The sequence below is a fragment of the Salvelinus fontinalis genome, chromosome 28 (assembly GCF_029448725.1).
Source record: "Salvelinus fontinalis isolate EN_2023a chromosome 28, ASM2944872v1, whole genome shotgun sequence".
In the NCBI taxonomy this organism is placed as follows: Eukaryota; Metazoa; Chordata; class Actinopteri; order Salmoniformes; family Salmonidae; genus Salvelinus; species Salvelinus fontinalis.
The window spans coordinates 38170490-38189719 of NC_074692.1; the positions used below are offsets into that span (position 1 = coordinate 38170490).

General features: G+C 40.7%; 1 protein-coding gene across 1 annotated transcript; it reads right to left on the reverse strand.

Moving 5' to 3' along the window:
- Positions 1–11456: 11456 nt before the first annotated feature.
- hscb (HscB mitochondrial iron-sulfur cluster cochaperone) lies at positions 11457–19191 on the reverse strand. Its single transcript, XM_055887660.1, has 6 exons — positions 18737–19191; positions 17248–17344; positions 12819–12908; positions 12110–12254; positions 11832–11879; positions 11457–11700 (listed from the first exon to the last, which is right to left on the reverse strand). The coding sequence occupies exons 1-6, from the start codon at positions 19090–19092 to the stop codon at positions 11606–11608; spliced, it is 831 nt and encodes a 276-aa protein (XP_055743635.1). The 5' UTR covers positions 19093–19191; the 3' UTR covers positions 11457–11605.
- Between the last annotated feature and the right edge of the window lie 39 nt (positions 19192–19230).

A 19230-nucleotide genomic window follows, 5' to 3' on the forward strand; every position in this document is an offset into this window, starting at 1 on the left:
TCCCCAGCGCCATCTGAGCCATCCGTCTCCCCAGCGCCATCTGAGCCATCCGTCTCCCCAGCGCCGTCTGAGCCATCCGTCTGCCAGGAGCCTGCAAAGCCGCCCGTCTGCCATGAGCCTGCAAAGCCGCCCGTCTGCCATGAGCCTACAGAGCCGTCAGCCAGACAGGAGCCGCTAGAGCCGTCAGCCAGACAGGAGCCGCTAGAGCCGTCAGCCAGACAGGATCTGCCAGAGCCGCCAACCAGACAGGATCTGCCAGAGCCGCCAACCAGACAGGATCTGCCAGAGCCGCCAACCAGACAGGATCTGCCAGAGCCGCCAACCAGACAGGATCTGCCAGAGCCGCCAACCAGACAGGATCTGCCAGAGCCGCCAACCAGACAGGATCTGCCAGAGCCGCCAACCAGACAGGATCTGCCAGAGCCGCCAACCAGACAGGATCTGCCAGAGCCGCCAACCAGACAGGATCTGCCAGAGCCGCCAACCAGACAGGATCTGCCAGAGCCGTCAGAGCGCCATGAGCAGCTAGAGCCGTCAGAGCGCCATGAGCAGCTAGAGCCGTCAGAGCGCCATGAGCAGCCAGAGCCGTCAGAGCGCCATGAGCAGCCAGAGCCGTCAGAGCGCCATGAGCAGCCAGAGCCGTCAGAGCGCCATGAGCAGCCAGAGCCGTCAGAGCGCCATGAGCGTCGAGAGCCGTCAGCCTGCCATGAGCGTCGAGAGCCGTCAGCCTGCCATGAGCGTCGAGAGCCGTCAGCCTGCCATGAGCGTCGAGAGCCGTCAGCCTGCCATGAGCGTCGAGAGCCGTCAGCCAGCCATGAGCATCGAGAGTCGTCAGTCAGCCATGAGCTGCCCTTCAGCCGGAAAAGGCTAGATACCCAGAACTGCCCATCAGTCCAGAGCTGTCTCTCTGTCCGGAGCTGCCTTTCAGTCCGGAGTTGCCCCTCTATCCTGATCTCCCTCTCTATCTTTATCTACCTCTATAGTCTTATCTATCCCTCTGTCTTGGTTTATCTCTCTGTCCCGGTATTGTCATTATTAGATATGTTATTAGGAGGATTTTGTGGGGGAAGTAAGAGGGTGGACATTCTTGAAGGGAGGGGGCTAGGATGGATTATGGTGGGGTGGGAACCGCGCCCGGAGCCTGAGCCACCACCGTGGTTAGATGCCCACCCAGACCCTCCCCTAGACTTTGTGCTGGTGCGTCCGGAGTTCGCACCTTGTGGGGGGGGTACTGTCACGTTCCTGACCTATTTATGTTAGTTTTTGTGTGTTAGTTGGTCAGGACGTGAGGTTGGGTGGGCATTCTATGTTATCTGTTTCTATGTTGGTTTCGGTTTGCCTGGTATGGCTCTTGATTAGAGGCAGGTGGTTTGCGTTTGCCTCTAATTAAGAGTCATATTTAGGTAGGGCATTCTCACTGTTTGTTTGTGGGTGATTGTCTCCTGTGTCAGTATGTCTGTTCGTACCACACTGGACTGTAGCGTTTGTTTGTTTCGTTTCGATGTCGTCTGTTTCCTGTACGTAAGTTTATGTTTAGTTATGTAAGTTTATGTTCAGGTTTCGTCAACGTCGTTTTGTTATTTTGTAGTTTGTAAAGTGTTTTGTTTCGTGTCGTGTTTTGCCATCATCGTTGTTAATAAAGATGGCTTATTTCCCAAAGCCTGCGTTTTGGTCTTCAGATCCCTCTCTCCTCACCTCATCCGAGGATGAGGAGAGCGTCACCCGTTACATTGACAAAAAAATGACAATGAAATCCATTTTCATCCCACCTTGTAACACAACAAAATGTGGAATAAATCTAGGGGTGTCAATAATTTCTGAAGGAACTGTAAATAGCTCAACATGTGTCCTAAATGTTGTTGTTGTTTGTTGTTTGTAAACAACAACAAGGTCAGGGTCAACACAACTAAGAACATTGTATTTGGCACAAATCATTCCCTAAATTCTAGACCTCAGCTGAATCTGATAAGATTGGTGTGACTGTTGAACAAGTTGAGGAGACTAAATGACTTGGTGTTACCTTGGATTGTAAACTATCACAGTCAAAACAGATAGATTCAATGGTTGTAAAGATGGGGAGAGGTCTGTCCATAATAAAGAGATGCTCTGCTTATTTGACACCACACTCCAAAAAGCAAGTCCTGCAGGCTCTAGTTTTGTCTTATCTTGATTATTGTCCAGTCATATGGGAAAGACCTAGTTAAGCTGCAGCTGGCCCAGAACAGAGCGGCACGTCTTGCTCTTCATTGTAATCAGAGGGCTAAAATTAATACTATGCATGCAAGTCTCTCTTGGCTGAGAGTTGAGGAGAGACTGACTGCATCACTTCATCTTTGTAGAAGAAACATTTTGTTGAAAATTCCAAATTGTTTGCATATTCAACTTACTCACAACTCTGACACACACCCTTACCCCCACCAGACATGCCACCAGGGGTCTTTTCACAGTCCCCAAATTCAAGAAAGCGTACAGCATTATATTGAGCCATTATTTAATGGAACTCCCTTCCATCTCATATTGGTCAAATGAACAGCAAACCTGGTTTCAAAAAACAGACAATGCAACATCTCACGGCCCAACGCCTCTCCCCTATTTCACCTAGATAGTTTGTGTGTATGTATTGATATGTAGGCTACATGTGCCTTTTTTAAATTGATGTAGTTCTGTCCTTGAGCTGATATTGTCTATTAATGTTCTGTATTATGTCATGTTTCATGTTTTGTGTGGAACCCAGGAAGAGCAGCTGCTGCTTTCTCAACAGCTAATGGGGGATCCTAATAAAATACCAACACTACAGTTTGAGTCCAGTCTAGTGCTGGCAGGAGTTCAGATCTTTGGCCTAACACTGTGTTGGGGGCCAGGGCCTCACGGCCAGAGCCGTGGGTGGGTGGAATAAGAAAGAGGACAAACATGTACTCAGGAAGAGGTAGTGCCATATTCAGGAGAAGAACATAACAGCGAGGGAGACCATTTTGAACAAAATAACAACAGCGAAGGAGAAGAGAATAGGTTAGAGGCAGCATGGAACATTTTACAGCAGTAGATTATGGAAATATTAGAGGCAGCATGAAACCTTTAACAGCAGTAGATTATAGAAATATTAGAGGCAGCATGAAACCTTTAACAGCAGTAGATTATGGAAATATTAGAGGCAGCATGAAACCTTTAACAGTGGTAGAGAATGGAAATATTAGAGGCAGCATGAAACCTTTAACAGTGGTAGAGAATGGAAATATTACTTCCTTAGAAAAGGCAGAGTAGACACTCGCTCACACACAGAAATATACACACGCGCTGTGTAGCTAAGGTAACACACATCAGAGACTGAGTGACTATTAGCTGATAATGAGACTGGTGGAGGACCAACCACAGCTCAATTCACACTTGTGAACCAGAGGACCAAATTCATTCTCCATTGTTCCAGACCTCAATCATATGGTTTTCCATTGTTCCAAACCTCAATCATAGGATTTCTCCATAGATATATAATTATTTTACATTCCTTTTCCTGACAAAATTTACCATGTCAGATTGTGAGCCATACTGGCAGAATCTGTCAGTTTGGGACAAGGCTGATAATTAGCTGTTTCACCTTTGGTTTCTGTCAGAAACTTTTGTGAGAAACTTACAAGGTTACAAGAGTTTTTTAATTTTTTATATCACCCTTTTGCTCTAACCCTCAGCTTCCAGTAGCAGAACCAAGGAAGCGACTAAAGGGATTAGACAGACAAGCAAACAGCGCCCAAATGTTTTCCCCTTCCACTTTAAGCCCAGGTGCCATTAAAGCAGCAGAAAAAAAGTCTATTTTTGCTCCATTTCCTTTCCCACTCACTGCCGCTAACTAAGCCTACCTTTCTTAATCTAAAACCACATGTACCTAGTTCATTCCACCATGCATTCCCATCCAAGTCTATTTCTCTTGCTATGCTGCAGTTAGTGTTTTCTACCCCTTCCCTTTTCTTTCAAACTCAATTTCAAAGAGTCCCTGGAGACAGCAGTGGCCTCCGAGTTGGTCGATCACATTTTCTCATTAATTTAGAGGCGGTAGATGCCTTCCGATTACAGCATGAATAATAAATAGGCCTGTGAGTCTCACTGCAGTGGGTGTGCCAGGCAGACCTACTGTTTAATTTACTGTCTATCCAACAGTAATAGGGAAGCGGCTTCTCCAAAGTGGCAGCAGGAACACATTACATTGTTGTTCCAGACTTAATAAACAACCAGTCAAGTCCTGTTACTGTATGGATGGATGTTCCCAGAGAATCCCAGTCAGGGCCCCAAAGAATAGTCCTGTGGCATTTTACATGCCGTTTCTGTTTGACATAGATTGGAGAAAGCAAGTTGTGTTCCCTCTAATACTAGTTTTAGATTGCTGTGTGAGGAACTACTTCACTAATTAGTTGATCTATGTGATGGTGGTTCTGGATCAGATTGTTGCTTAAGTGTCCCTGTGTATCACTGTTCTATACATGTAATCACTTTCATTTGAGTCTAACAAATTACATAAAATAGGCTAGTAGCAAGGCCTCCAAATTTGTTAGATACCCCTACCCGAGGTAGAACAAAGCACACGCATGTTTTTTCACATCTCTAATTTCTCCCATTTATTAAATGGATGGTTGTGTACAAATATCTTTCTGTAAAAGTGGTTAAATGTAGCGATAGTGTGACACACCCCATAAACTCAAAAAATACAGAATGCCACAAACTCATTTAACCCAATATTACAAGCTCTGATATTGCTAACATTTGGAATACAAGTAGTCAGTTGTCTACCCTACATACACAAAAACAGCATTAGGATATCTTAATGCATCTAGGACATATAGAAAAGTAAACATAGAGATACAATAGACGGAAATATCAACTATGAATATTTGATTAATGTAAGCTTTACTTTTTGGTAGCTGATTAATAGACACATTTGCTCTCGTTCAGTCCTGCATGGTAGCTGGCTCACAAAAATACATACAGTTACACGTGTTTTGATGCTGTGGTTATTGTAATTGGGTATAAGATGAACAAGCGTGCTCATACATCGAAAAAAAATAAGAAATGGGGGTCCAAGGATCTTTGAAGGATTTTGTCTTTAGCCCCTACTCATGCAATTTAGTCAGGGGGCCACCACAGATTAGCTTTGGGGCCACCCTGGATTTTTCCTCAAATCCCATAGAGCTGCCATAATACGATTTGATGGAGGTCAAATCGTCTCTTGGTATAACTAGGACTGAGTGGCACTGGAATGACTACGTTTTGTTTGAATAACTGAAGCCGAATAAAAAAACATGAGCTGGCGCACACCTAGAAAAATGATTTTGTGTGGAGATGCTGACTAATGGTGAATAAACTATAAACTAATCAAAATAAAGAGTGTCGCACACTCCATATTTAAACTCCCAGTAATTTATTGGGTAAATCACCAACGTTTCGGCATCACTGTGCCTTCTTCAGGGTGATGTCATGAATACTTGAACCAGGTTATGTAGACAAACAGTGTAATTAGTGCAACCAATGACAATAATGAGGGGTGTGTCATAATGATTAAGTTATTTAGAATGAATTGAGAGAACATTTTCAAAAACAATAGTTTATGGCATATTAAATATATTAGGCTATTGTTATCATATGGAAACATAATTGAATATTGTACATAATATTAGCAACAACATACATTATTGTTTAATTAAATGTCACATATTTAATTGTTTCCTATTTCATTTATATGTGTTACATGTGATCTTTTGGTTCAACCTTAATGCATAATGAGCATCATCAACAGGGGGAACATATTGGGTTTACGCTAATAAGCTGTAGAAAAAATATATAAATTTGTAAGAAATGTTCATAAAAGAGAGAATTGTTCATAAGAATGGCCAATATTCAGACCACTAGGGGTCAATTTTTTAGAAAGGATATCCAGTAAGCCTCTCTTTGTAGTAGTAGGATCTCCATGTTACCTCCTCTCCTTGGTAGAGCAACATGCTCAATGCCTGTGTATATGAGGGAGGAGATGGGATGGTTAGCTTCAACAAAGTGAGCTGCTACTGGATGAACAATGTCCTTCCACCTGATTGAGCTGCGGTGTTCTGCTCTGCGTTGTTTTAATTGTCTTTTCGTTTGTCCTACGTGGGCTTTACCACATGAACAGGTGATGAGATAGATTACTCCCTTGGTCTTGCATGAGATGATACCCCTAACAGGGATTTTCAGACCTGTATGTGGGTGTCTGAAGAAGGATCTTTTTATAGTGATATTTCACTGTGCGCATGAACCACATTTGTAGTTTCCATTTGGAATGGGTGTCAAGAGTGTCTGAGTGGGCTCAGAGGGCAGTTCAAATCTCACCAAGCTATCTCCAATATTGCAACCACGCTTATAGACCACCAGTGGGGGTTCTTGAAGAGGTGTGCAATTTTTTTGTCTGATTGCAGAATATGCCAGTGCTTTTTCAGGATTGCTTTCATTTTCTCCGACCACTTGGTGTACTTGGGGCAAAAGACGGCTGCGTTGTTTTTCTTCTTTGGTTGAGTTTTTAGTAATTCCTCACTTGGTTTTTGAGAAATTTTCATCATTGCAGCATCAACAGTTTTGTCTTTGTAGCCTTTCATTTTGAATGTATCTGTCATTTCTTTAGCATTGCTGTCAAAATCTGTCTGGTGGCCACATATTGGTTTAACCCTGCATTAATGGCTATATGGTAGACCATTCCTGAGGGGAAGGGGATGCATACTATCCGCACATAGCAGGGTATTGCGGTCTGTGTGTAATGCATCATTCTCTTTGAGGATCCATACTTCCAGGTAGTTTGGAATTAATTGAGTTCCTGTTGACTTCCTTTCCAGAGCACAAAGACATCATCTATGTATCTCTTCCATAGGAGGATTTTAGAAAGTAGTGGGTGTGTCTGTTTTGTAAAGGAGCGCTTCCTCAAATTGTCCCATATACAGGTTCACATAGTTGGGGGAAAAGGGAGAGCCCATGGCTACACCCCAAATTTGAAGGAAAAGGTCTGAATCAAAGACAAAGTAGTTATTGGATAATATCAGTTTAGTAAGTTGTAAGATGCGATCATATGATGGAGCAAGGGTAGAGTGTCTCTGCTGAAGGGAGTGTTGCAGCGCATGCAAGCCTCCAGTGTGTGGGATGTTAGTGTACAAGCTCTCCCCATCAAAAGTGGCCAGCAGGGTGCCCTCTGTGATCCTTCGTAAGCTCTCTATCAATGAGATCATGTGACTAGTGTCTTTGACATAAGATGGAAGATTCTCAGCCATCGGTTTAATGTGATAATCCACAAACTTAGAAATGTTGGATGTCACAGAGTCGATTGCTGCTACAATGGGTCTACCTGGAGGAGGAGACACTTGTTTGTGTAATTTAGCGACTGTATAGAAAGTTGGTATCTTAGGAAATTTCACACAGAAATTCAACTTACTTTTTGGTGATTTGTCCTGATTCCAAATAGCTTTCCACTGTAGATGAGATATTATGCTGGAATTCTAGGGTAGGGTCATCATTTATTTTGTGATAGAAGTCACCTTCAGATACTTGTCGGTGACATTCATTCACATAGTTACATTTGTTTTGTATGAATAGCTGAAGCCAACAAGCTTTCCAATGTGTGTTCATGTTTTTCACGATACAAGCACATGGTAGAATAACCAAGCTACATGTCATACAACAGTCAGCCACTCTAGTAGCATACAGTGCATTTGGAAATAATTCAGACCCCTTGACTTTTTACACATTTTGTTACGTTACAGCCTTATTCTAAAATGGATTAAATTGTTTTTCCCCCTCATCAATTTAGATTTATCAAGGAACTCTCTGTATATGGCTCTGTTCATCTTTCCCTCGATCCTGACTAGTCTCCCAGTCCCTGCCTCTGAAAAACATCCCCACAGCATGATGCTGCCACCACCATGCTTCACCGTAGGGATGGTGCTAGGTTTCCTCCAAACGTGACGCTTGGCATTCAGGCCAACGAGTTCAATCTTGGTTTCATTAGACAAGAGAGTCTTGTTTGTCATGGTCTGAGAGTCCCTTTGTGTGCCAATTGTGCGCCGCTCCATGGGTCTCCCGGTTGCGGCCGGCTTCGACAGAGCCTGGACTCAAACCCAGAATCTCTAGTGGCACAGCTAGCACTGTGATGCAGTGCCTTAGACCACTGCTCCACTCAGGAGGCCAAGGTCAGGCTGTTTAATCAGCTTCTTGATATGCCACACCTGTCAGGTGGATGGATTATGTTGGCAAAGGAGAAATGTTCACTAACTGGAATGTAAATACATTTGTGCACAACATTTGAGAGAAATAAGCCATGTGCGCATGGAAAATTTCTGGGATCTTTTATATCAGTTCATGAAATATGGGACCAACACTTTACATGTTGGGTTTATATTTTTGTTCAGTGTATGTATAGCTATAACTTTCCCCACTGAAACTAAGTGTGCAAGGTTGATTCAAAGTCTTAAAGGTGACCAGGACAAGAGTGTGTCCTAACAGGTTGAGGACACAAAGTACCCAGTAGTGGTTGTAGTTCTGGAGCCTGACAGGGTTCCAAAGCTAACTGGTCATTCTGGGCAAGCTGCAGCGACAAGGGCAGTATCCTTCCTGTTTGACTGGCAGGGTATTCAGTGCTGTGTAGTGATCAGTTTCCATTTCTACAATGGCTTGGTGCAGGCACTCAGAAGATGCAGCTTTCATGCCAACGAGATCCATTTATGAACTGGAATGTTATCTCAGCCTGAATGATGCTGGGGATACTACAGCAGTGGAATGGTTGGTTGTCTGGTTGTGAAGGAGAGACTGTGAAAGGGCTGTCACAAACAGACCTGCCCTTAGATCTTTCTAAAATCTAATTGACCTGTGGTTGGAGTTGTTTTATGTTGAATTTGGCAAAAAGTCCCACATGTCACATCCTACATATTCCTTTATATTCCATTGGAAATCAGGTAGGATTATTATTTGGCCAATATTTATTGTGGGTGGTTGGCTGTGATTACAGTCTGGGACAGGCCCAGCAGGAGATGAGGAGAGTGACAGAACCTGTGAGGGTGACTTCAGGTTACCTAGAGGTTACTTAGAGTTTAGGTCATAGACTATGAAGCCTTGGTTATGATGGACCCTTAGTCAAGCACCTGGTTATGAGGGATGTAGAACAGCTCCACAGACATATATATCTGAAGATGATCCCTGGGCTTTGATGGACAGTAAAGAGGTTGCAGAGGTGGTGGAACTGATCAGGTATGGTGCACAAAGGCTGCTATCTCACAGGTATTTCATTGGTTCAGAATGAAGTTCCCTGACCGGTAAAACTTAATGTTTTTTTTAAGGTTCTGAGAACAGTTGCAGGTAGGTTCTGAGAACATTTTACTGTGGTTCCCTGCAAGTTTTCCTGGAAGGTTAATTAACTTTCTGAGTATGGAAATTATAGGTTAATTTAAGTTAATTAAATAATGTTCTGACAACATTTCAATAAGACTGCTAGCTTAGATTAACTGTTTTGTACTCCAAGCACAGATAGGACACATGGAAATAAATTTGCTTGGCATAAATCACACAAATACATTTCTTTATTACTGTGGCACGGCATCAGTGAGATTCGAACCCATGATCGTCTGTTCTCTATCCATGAAATTAGTCCACTGTGCCACCAGAATAGAGCTAGCATGCCATGTTTTTTTAACTCATGCATTATTTTAGTCTATTCAAACAGACCGAATTTCAAAGGAAACAACCACTCATTAAGATCAGGTGTGGCCAATTAGTGGGCGAGGCCAACACACCTGAACACACAAGATCGAGGATAGAGTTTTGTTGATGCTGAAAACGGAATGTATGTTTTTAAATAAAATTCTTAGAACAGTCTCTGAACATAAACATTTGTGTGTGGATTTTATGTAGTTTTCTTAATTTTCTCAGAACAAGATGAGAACATGACTTTAAATAGAATCATGAGGAAACCTGTAAGAAACATTATGAAGTACTGAAATTGCGATAGAATGTTGTTTCTTAACATTCTCTGATCTATTTGAGAAGATTCCCAATGTCAAACCAGTAGGGGAACGTTTCTAGAACATTACCAAAATGTAAATTAAATGTAACCATGTTTGAACTTTTAGGTAACATTCTGTTAAAGGAATGAAATACCAAGAAAATAACATTTTTTTGCCAAGTTCCTTAAAATGTGCAGAGAATGTACCAAAGCCAAGCAACTATCCTACACCATTTCCAGAAAGTTGTGGGAAAGTTGTATACAATAACCATATTAAAATCACCCTCTCTCCAAGCTCTAAGGAACATGTGGTTCTCAGAATGTTCTGTGCTAGCTGGGTATTAACTTTGAGTTCCATAAATGCATGATGAATAAACAAAAATGGGGGAAAATGGAAGCTTGATTTTCAAATATTCAATCCACTGTAGATTAAAAAAAATGTTTTAACAAATTGTATGGGAGAGATCTCTAAGGGACGCCATGACTGGCACAACTTGCCATTCTTCTTGAACTAATAATTACAACGATGAGAGCCGAGGCCCCACTGAACAGGCAGCTTAATCATTATTCAATAGCGCCCATCTGACTAGCATAATTGTATTATATATATGTGTATTTGGCATACATAAATAACTTTCTAATTCTGTAAAGGGCATCCTCTTGGTTCAGAGAGATATGAGCTGCTTTTCTTCACCCTGTATTTTCAAGGTAGTATGTCTCCCTCTACAGGTTACGAGGTGCATATTCACAACTCACATTTCCCAGTGACTCAACCTGAGGACCTATTAATTACATGCTGCACTGACAGGCAAGATAATCATGTAAATGTTATTTTCGGGATTTCAATCAGTGCAATTAAATGTCTGTTTCTGTCACATTAAATGTATGCAGTTGAAATACACCATCCTGACCCTCCAATGTCCTTAATACTGTATTATTTACACATATTTCAAATCAAATGTTATTGGTCACATACACATGGTTAGCAGATGTTAATGTGAGTGTAGCAAAATGCTTGTGCGTCTAGTTCCGGCAGTGCAGTAATATCTAACAATTCCCCAACAACTACCTAATACACACAAATCTAAAAGGGGTGAATGAGAATACGTACATAAATATATGGATGAGTGATGGGCGAGCAGCATAGGCAAGTTGCAATAGATGGCATAAAATACAGTATATACATATGATATGAGTAATGTAAGATATGTAAAGCATTGTTTAAAGTGGCATTGTTTAAAGCGACTAGTGATCCATTTATTAAAGTGGCTAGTGATTGGGTCTCAATGTAGGCAGCAGCCTCTGAGTTAGTGATTGCTGTTTAGCAGTCTGATGGCCTTGAGCTAGAAGCTGTGGGGAGAACGAGGGAGTAAAGGATGTCATGTTTTCATTTGAATCAAACTGGATAATGTAAATGTCTTTTTAACTGACCAACTACACACACAAAAAGGAAGGCAACAAGTAATCAGTAAATATTTGACATTTATTTGTATACCTGAAACTTGCATGCGAATACATCTTTAAAACCTTCTATTCAAATGTGTCATTGTATTATTTGAAAGTCTCAACAACCTTAACATGACCCTGGAAGCATAAAAAGGAAGTCAACACCGTTTACATTGGCTCTGAAAGTTTTTCCTTCACCTTCTCTTCAATGTTCGCAAAGTATTTCATTTGGGCGAGAAGCGCTTTGGCAGCTTGAAGCTCACCTGTTGAAAAGAAATAGACGTTGAGTGAAAGTTGAACCATGTCTCACCAGGGCATCAGCAAGCATCTCTGAAGACTGAAGACAGGAGGGAGAGTAACAAAACCCTTTGCTATCTGAGATAGTGCAGCATACCTTTGTGCAGGGATGCATCTATTTGTTCAGTCAAGTCTTTCAACTTCTCTGCAAGTAAAAGGGCAAAGTAAAACTTGAATACATTTTGCATTTAGGGGCCATACGGTACAATTTCATCACCCCGAAAAAAAATCTAATCCGTGAGCATGTCAAAGTCATTACTGCAAAAATAAGCAAAACACTGATCCGTTTCATTAATCTCACATCCTGCCGATTCAAATCAACATACTCAAAAACAAAAAAACTAGCCTGAGTAAAATGACTTTTTCAACCCACACCTTTCATAGAGGCGCCTATCTTGGCCGACTCTTCTTTGCTTCGTGCCTCCTCCAGTGCTTGGTTGATCTCCATCAACTCCATAAGGAACAGAGGATCAGCCCCCGCATCAGTCCCCTCCTCTATCCCCATGCCATTCAGCTCGAGCTGAAAATGAAGCAGGAAGTCACTTAAAAAAACTTTACGGACATTGAAGGGAACACAACATTCCACCAGGTTGTCACAAACATATCACTGACCGTCTGGCATGTTATAAAAACCTACAAGTACAGTAGACAAACTGATGGGGGGGGGGGGGGGGGGGGGGGGGGGGCTTTGTGCTGTTGATTGCTCTTAGGGGTTCTAGGCTAGGTTACACTCAAACAATGTGACAGCTGTGGTTGTTAAAAGGGTTCTTGCTACGTTAATACTATTTGACTGATTGAATAGGTTTGAGAAAAAGGGATTGTTAAGAAAAACTGTGCTAACCACCGAAGGTTGGTGGCACCTTAATTGGGGAGGACGGGCTCGTGGCAATAGCTGGAGCAGAATACGTGGAATACTATCAAATACAAACACATAGTTTCCATGTATTTGATGCCATTCCATCCACTCCATTCTAGCCATTATTATGAGCCGTCCTCCTCTCAGCAGCCTCCACTGGTGCTAACATTAATTCAAAGTGTGTCTATATAAATAATAAAACACTTTTTTAAAAAAGGACAAACTCACCATGTAAAGGCCACGACTCAAAGGCTTGAGCAGGGTCCTGTATGCTTTGTTTACTAGGGCTGACTGGTATTCAGAGTACTCTTGTTCTTTCTGACAAAAGAAATAGACAACTTTAACTTACAAGTAAAGATTCAGTACATTGAGCACTGTACTGTAGTTAGTCTATATGCCCAGACTGACATCACATAATGGTAACATAGTCACATCCAAAATTATCAGCACCCTTGACAAAGATGAACAGAAAATGACTGTATGAAATAAATAATACAAATACGGAGTTATATTGTTAAGGTCAATGGCATCATGAACTTCACCAAGTAGCATGACATTTTAAACCTGGCTGCAAGTGGATCTTCCAGCAAAACATTAACCCCAAGTACACATCAAAATCCACAAAGAAATGGTTAATTGAGCACAAAATCAACATTTTGCAATGGCCAGCTCAGTTTCTGGACTTCAACCCCATTGAAAACCTTTGGTTTGTATTGAAGAGGACAGTTCATGAGCATAGATAAAGGAAAGATTCTGTATGGAGGAATGTCTAAGGTTTAATTTAGATTTATTAGGAACCCCATTAGCAACAGCTAGTCTTACTGGATTACAACACATGAAGAAAAAAAGACTTTAGATACATTTAAAACATGAACATGTAGTGTGTGTGTGTGCATCTATCAGTTCCACATACATGTCAGTACACACAACAATTAGATCACATGGGGGAGAGGAGTTATGCCGTGAGGTGTTGCTTCATTTGTTTTTTTGAAACCAGGTTTGCTGTGAATTTGTTCTGGACCTGGGGACTGTGAAAAGACCCCTGGTGGCATAAGTGTGTGTGTCAGTGCTGTGTGTAAGTTGATTATGGAAACAATTTGGAATTTCCAACACATTAATGTTTCTTATAAAAACAAGAAGTGACACAGTCAGTCTTTCCTCAACTCTTAACCAAGAGAAACTGGCATGCAAAGTATTAATATTAGCCCTATGATTACAATTAAGTCGGGCTGCTCCGTTCTGGGCCAGCAGCACCTTTACTAGATCTTTCTTCAAGATAAGATCAAACTAGAGTCTGCACGACTTGCTTTGTGGAGTGTGGTGTCAAAAAAAGCAGAGCATCTCTTTATTAGACAGACTTATCCCAATCTTTACAACCATTGAATCTATATGTTTTGACCATGACAGTTTACAATCTAAGGTAACACCAACTAACTTACTCTCCTCAACTTGTTCAACAGCCACACCATTCATTACCAGATTCAGCTGAGGTCTAAAACTTAGGGAATGATTTGTACCAAATGAAATGCTCTTAGTTTTAGAAATGTTCAGGACCAGTTTATTACTGGCCACCCATTCCAAAACAGACTGCAACTCTGATCTGGGACCCCGCCTAGTGCGTTCTCCAATCGTATAAAACATTTCAGGGTCAGTGCCGTTATCCTCGTAAGCAAAGGGTGTCGGAGTATTGAAAATAGGGGTGCCAATAATTCTGACCCCGATCTAATTTATTACTTGTTAAACAAAATCTCTTTCTCTGAGCAATTATATTAGTATTAAATAATCTAATTGTCAAAATAATTTTTGCATACAATATAGCTGAGTGTTTGTATTAGTTATTTTACAGTATTTTTTGCTCATCTTTATCAAGGGTACCAGTCATTTGGGATGTGACTGTATATAGAGAATATTAGACGTCAGACAGACAAAAATAAACACAAACACATTTAACACATCTTTCCTCAAACTGTCAAACTGTCACAAATGTGGGAAAGACCATGTCACCATGGGAATTACATTACAAGTTATTTCACACATTGCCACCTCTCCGATTCAGAGGGATTGGGTTGAATGCGGAAGACACATTTCGGTTGAATGCTTTAAATTGTGCAACTGACTAGGTATTCCCCTTTCCTCTATATCCATTTATCTTTAAAAGCCAAACCCTGGGTGATAATTAGATTCTTCGACAGATCTTGACACTTTACAGCGGGAAGCGGGTTGGGATGTGTCTGGATCCATCAGGGAACAGGTATAAGTGAGATGTGGCGGATGGGTGTAACGGTGGATACAAGCTTAGGATGCATCCCAAATGGCACCCTATGCCATCCAATAAAAAGTAGTGCACTACAAAGTGAATAGGGTGCCATGTTGGACTTAGTTTTGGAGATGGCTGACAGGCAGAGAGCATTTGCAGCTGTCAGGTCCTTCAAACCCAGGCAGGATCAATAGCCTCCAGTGGTGGCCAGAGGGGCTGTCATGTCAGCAGTATGCCCTTTGTCTTTACCTGGATGCCTCAAATGCAACAGGAGCATCCTGGAAACCTTGTAATTGTAAGTAATGAGTTTTACCCCCTGTAGGACAGTCAAATTAGGGGAATGTAGCCAGGGGTGCTGATTAATAATACAATCGGAAAGTTGTGTAATGATTTGGTTGTGGTAGAGGAATCCTTGGCAGCATGTTTTGCTTTCAGTCCCATTGTGCAACAGTATAAGGTCAGCTAATTAGGTGATAACTGTCTAGTCCCATTGAAGTATAGTGGGTAATTTAAATGATATCATTATCCCAGCCTATGTAGATTATAACTGTCTTGTCCCATTGAAGTATGGTGGGTTATTTAAATTATATAATTATCCCAGCCTATCCAGATTATATCATTATCCCATGATATTACAGGGTCTAAAATGGTTTTAAGTGTGAAATGCAAGCACCCATTCCTAGTGTTGTCCATTCCTAATACAGTCCATTCCTAATACTGTCCATTCCTAATACTGTACAGGCCTAATACTGTCCATTCCTAGTCCTGTACAGGCCTAGTAAAAAAAAAAAATCAAAACCTCTATTCAAACATTAGCCTTCATGAAAGTCCTAGCGTAAACCTAACCCAAGCACTGGACCAATTTTTCAAAACCCTGAACCTCGCCTTTTCTCTTATCCCAGCCTTATCCTTTTCAAAACTTGGGCAGTTATTATAATATTTGAATATCCGAACGGACGTTAGAATTCGATTAGCCTACTTCTGGGAGTATTCAAAACATGACATAGGCCTATTTGAATAAAAAGGCTAAAATGTAATTCAATTATGTATGTGACATTTTCGACATACAAGGATAGACCATGACATTTATCAAACAACAGTTTTAGGACAGTTTTTATGACCGTGTACTATTTTTTTTTTTCTTCTGTATGTAATTTTTCACAGGTGTACTTTGTTATTGTCGATCAATCAAAGCTGCACTACTGTCAGAGGCTCCACGTGTAGCCCCTTGATCAACACACTCAGTTCCATTATACTACACATAAGAGTCATTGGACGAAGGCGTCTTCTGTACGGGGGAGTTTGTAAAGGTCTGAACATGAACACGTTTTGGAAGCATATGTACCTTATCTTTCATATCAGCGAGATCAAGGTTAAATTGATACACACCTTTATAGGGTTAGGGTTCCGACACGGCCATATTTCCATGTTACAGTGCTTGTTTACGGAAAACAGAATGGACTACCTGTGCTAATTAGCCATCTGCGTCTCCAGACACCTGTATGAACGGAAGACGGACACCACAAACGTATTTTACATTTGTGAAATTAATTTGATGTGATATGAAAGTAAAAGGATTTATGTTTCAAGAAACATACCGCAATTAAGAATCGATTCACGTTTAGATGGAGTATTTGGCTGTTTTGGCTTCCAGAGCCAATACGCCTTTAAACAGAACATGTAAGGTCTTTGGACTATAAGGAGTAACGTTAGGCTCCTTTAGTCCATTATTGGGCTACTCCATGTGTAGCAAGTGAAGTGCGAGATTTCTAATCAATGCAAAATGGAATTACAATTACGGAATAAAGTTGGCTAAATGAGAAGGAATAGGCTACAATGATCAACCAATAGGTAGGCTGTTGTTTAATAAAAAAGTAGAGCTGTTGTGGATAAGAATGGGGAGCACAACAAAACAGCCTCAATTAGCCTTACTAACTTAACTGGCTAGTGTAGCTTCTTTACATCGATTTGATGGTCATCACAAGTTACCACAGTCATAAACCTAGCCTATTTCAAAATTGTATCTGCATAAAACGTAAATTTAAACCTAACCTTAGCAAATAACATTAACCACACTGTTAACCTTATGCCTAAACTTAAATTAAGACCCAAAAGCAAATTTTTGTTTTCATGAATTTTTACGATAGACAATTTTAACTTTGTGGCTGAGGTAACTATTAATGATAACCTGATTATTTGACAAGCAGAGAGTGCGCCGCAAGTCCCCATTGAAGTTTTTTAACTTGAAAAACGCATGTATTTCGAATACCCAGATATCACCCCCAAAATTGTATATCATTCTAATAGCGAAATCATTAAAAATGCCCATCCCTACTCAAAACCCAAGTGGTCCCTGCCTTATTGCTGTCAATTGACAAGCCCTGAGCCCTCCATCCATACCACAGTTTTCTGGCTGAAGTTGTCAGGGTGAAGAGACCGCTGGAGCTTCAAGTATGTTTTCTGCAGCCTCTGGGTATCCAGTGCAAAGGTCTGGTCACTTAAAATAAGCAATAACAGAGGTTAAGCATCCATTGCACTGTAGGCTACTTTAGGAGGAATCTATGTCCTATTAAAGGCCTTGTTTTTTAACTGATTGTGATTCCTACTCATACATTTATTCCACATGTCGTTGTGTTACAGCCTGAATTCAAAATAGATTAAATACATATTTTTTTTCTCAACCATCTACACACAATACTCCATAATGAAAAAGTGCAAACATGTTTTTAGAATTGTATTGAAAATGAAATACAGAATTCTCATTTACATAAGCATTCACACCCCCTGTCCTTTACACTTGTGTGTGGTTGGTGGTTGTGAAATTGTTAGATTACTTGTTAGATATTACTGCACGGTCGACCCGTGAAGCACAAGCATTTCGTTACACTCGTATTAACATCAGCTAACCATGTGTATGAACAATAACATTTGATTTGATTGTATTGCACACAGAGTGAGTCCATGCAATTATTATGTGACTTGTTAAGCACATTTTTACTCATGAACTTATTTAGGCATTCCATAAGAAAGGGGTTGAATACTTATTGACTCAAGACATTTAATATTTTCATTTTTAACAGTGGTGGAAAAAGTACTCAATTGTCAAGATACCTTTTATAGAAAATGACACAAGTAAAAAAGTCACCCAGTAAAATGAGTAAAAGTCAAAAGGTGTTTGGTTTTGAATATACTTAAGTATCAAAAGTAAATGCAATTGCTAAAATATAGTTAAGTATCAAAAGTAAAAAAGTAGAATTCATTTCAAATTCCTTATATTAAGCAAGCCAGATGGCACGATTTTCTGGTTTTGAATTTATGGATAGTCAGGGGCACACTCCAACACTCAGACTCCATTTCCAAATAAAGCATTTGTGTTTAGTGAGTCTGCCAGATCAGGAGGCAGTAGAGATGACCAGGGATGTTCTCTTGATAAGTATGTCCTTCAAAGCATTCAAAATGTAATGAGTACTTTTGGGTGTCTGGGAAAATGTATGGAGTAAAACGTACATAATTTTATTTAGGAATGTAGTGAAATAAAAGTTGTCAAAAATATGAATAGTAAAGTACACTACAGAAAGAAAAAACGACATAAGTAGGACTTTCACTTAACACCACTGATTTTTGTATTCATTTTTAAAGTTTTCTAAAAGCATAATCCCACTTTGAAATTATGGGGTATTGTGTGTAGGCCAGTGGTACACAATCTCAATGTAATACATTTTAAACTCAGGCTGTAACACAAAACAATTGAAAACGTCAAGGGGTGTGAATACTTTCTGGATGCACCGTTTGTGATGAGTGCAAACAAAATGAATAATAATAATGATAATAACAGTGCCTCCAATGTTACATAATGTAACATTTCAATTGAAAACGTTATATCACTCACCACTCCATAATCAGGAAATAGGATGCCCTCTCATCTGGAGGCTGGACAAAGTTACACGATAAACAGAAGAAGGCCGGAGTTTGTTCGACAGACTGGCCACAGTTCCAACAGTGTAGCTCCACAGAGGCTGTGCAGAAAGTCCTTTGCAGTGAACTGACATGTTTTACTATACTTTCGTTAAGTAATCTGAAGCCTGTGTGCCTCCTTGTGCCCTTACTGTTGAAGGTGATAGAGTTGTTGCATAGCGTTGCACGAGACGAAGCCTTTGATAAGCATTGCCTGATAGCTAATAACTTCGGTGAATGCTGAAGAGCCTGAGATATGCAAATAACGCCTAAATTATTCAGTGAAAGCATTGTTGACAGGTGAAAGCATAGGTTAGTTCTCTAAATTTTATACTAGAGCACTTCCCGGAGAATTATGTTTCTTCTTCTACTGTGTGATAAGCGACAAAAAAGCGCACTACTGCCGCCTATCGGAAATGGGCATAATTG

What these genes read in the sequence shown, in the direction of transcription:
- hscb (XM_055887660.1), bottom strand. Translation starts at nt 19,092, where the DNA reads ATGCTTTCACTGAATAATTTAGGCGTTATTTGCATATCTCAGGCTCTT. An exon ending in ACTTCAGCCAGAAAACTGTG is followed by an intron (nt 12,909 to 17,247) that starts GTATGGATGGAG and finishes TTCTTTTGTCAG; the next exon opens with AAAGAACAAGAGTACTCTGA. An exon ending in GATAGGCGCCTCTATGAAAG is followed by an intron (nt 11,880 to 12,109) that starts GTGTGGGTTGAA and finishes TTTTACTTGCAG; the next exon opens with AGAAGTTGAAAGACTTGACT.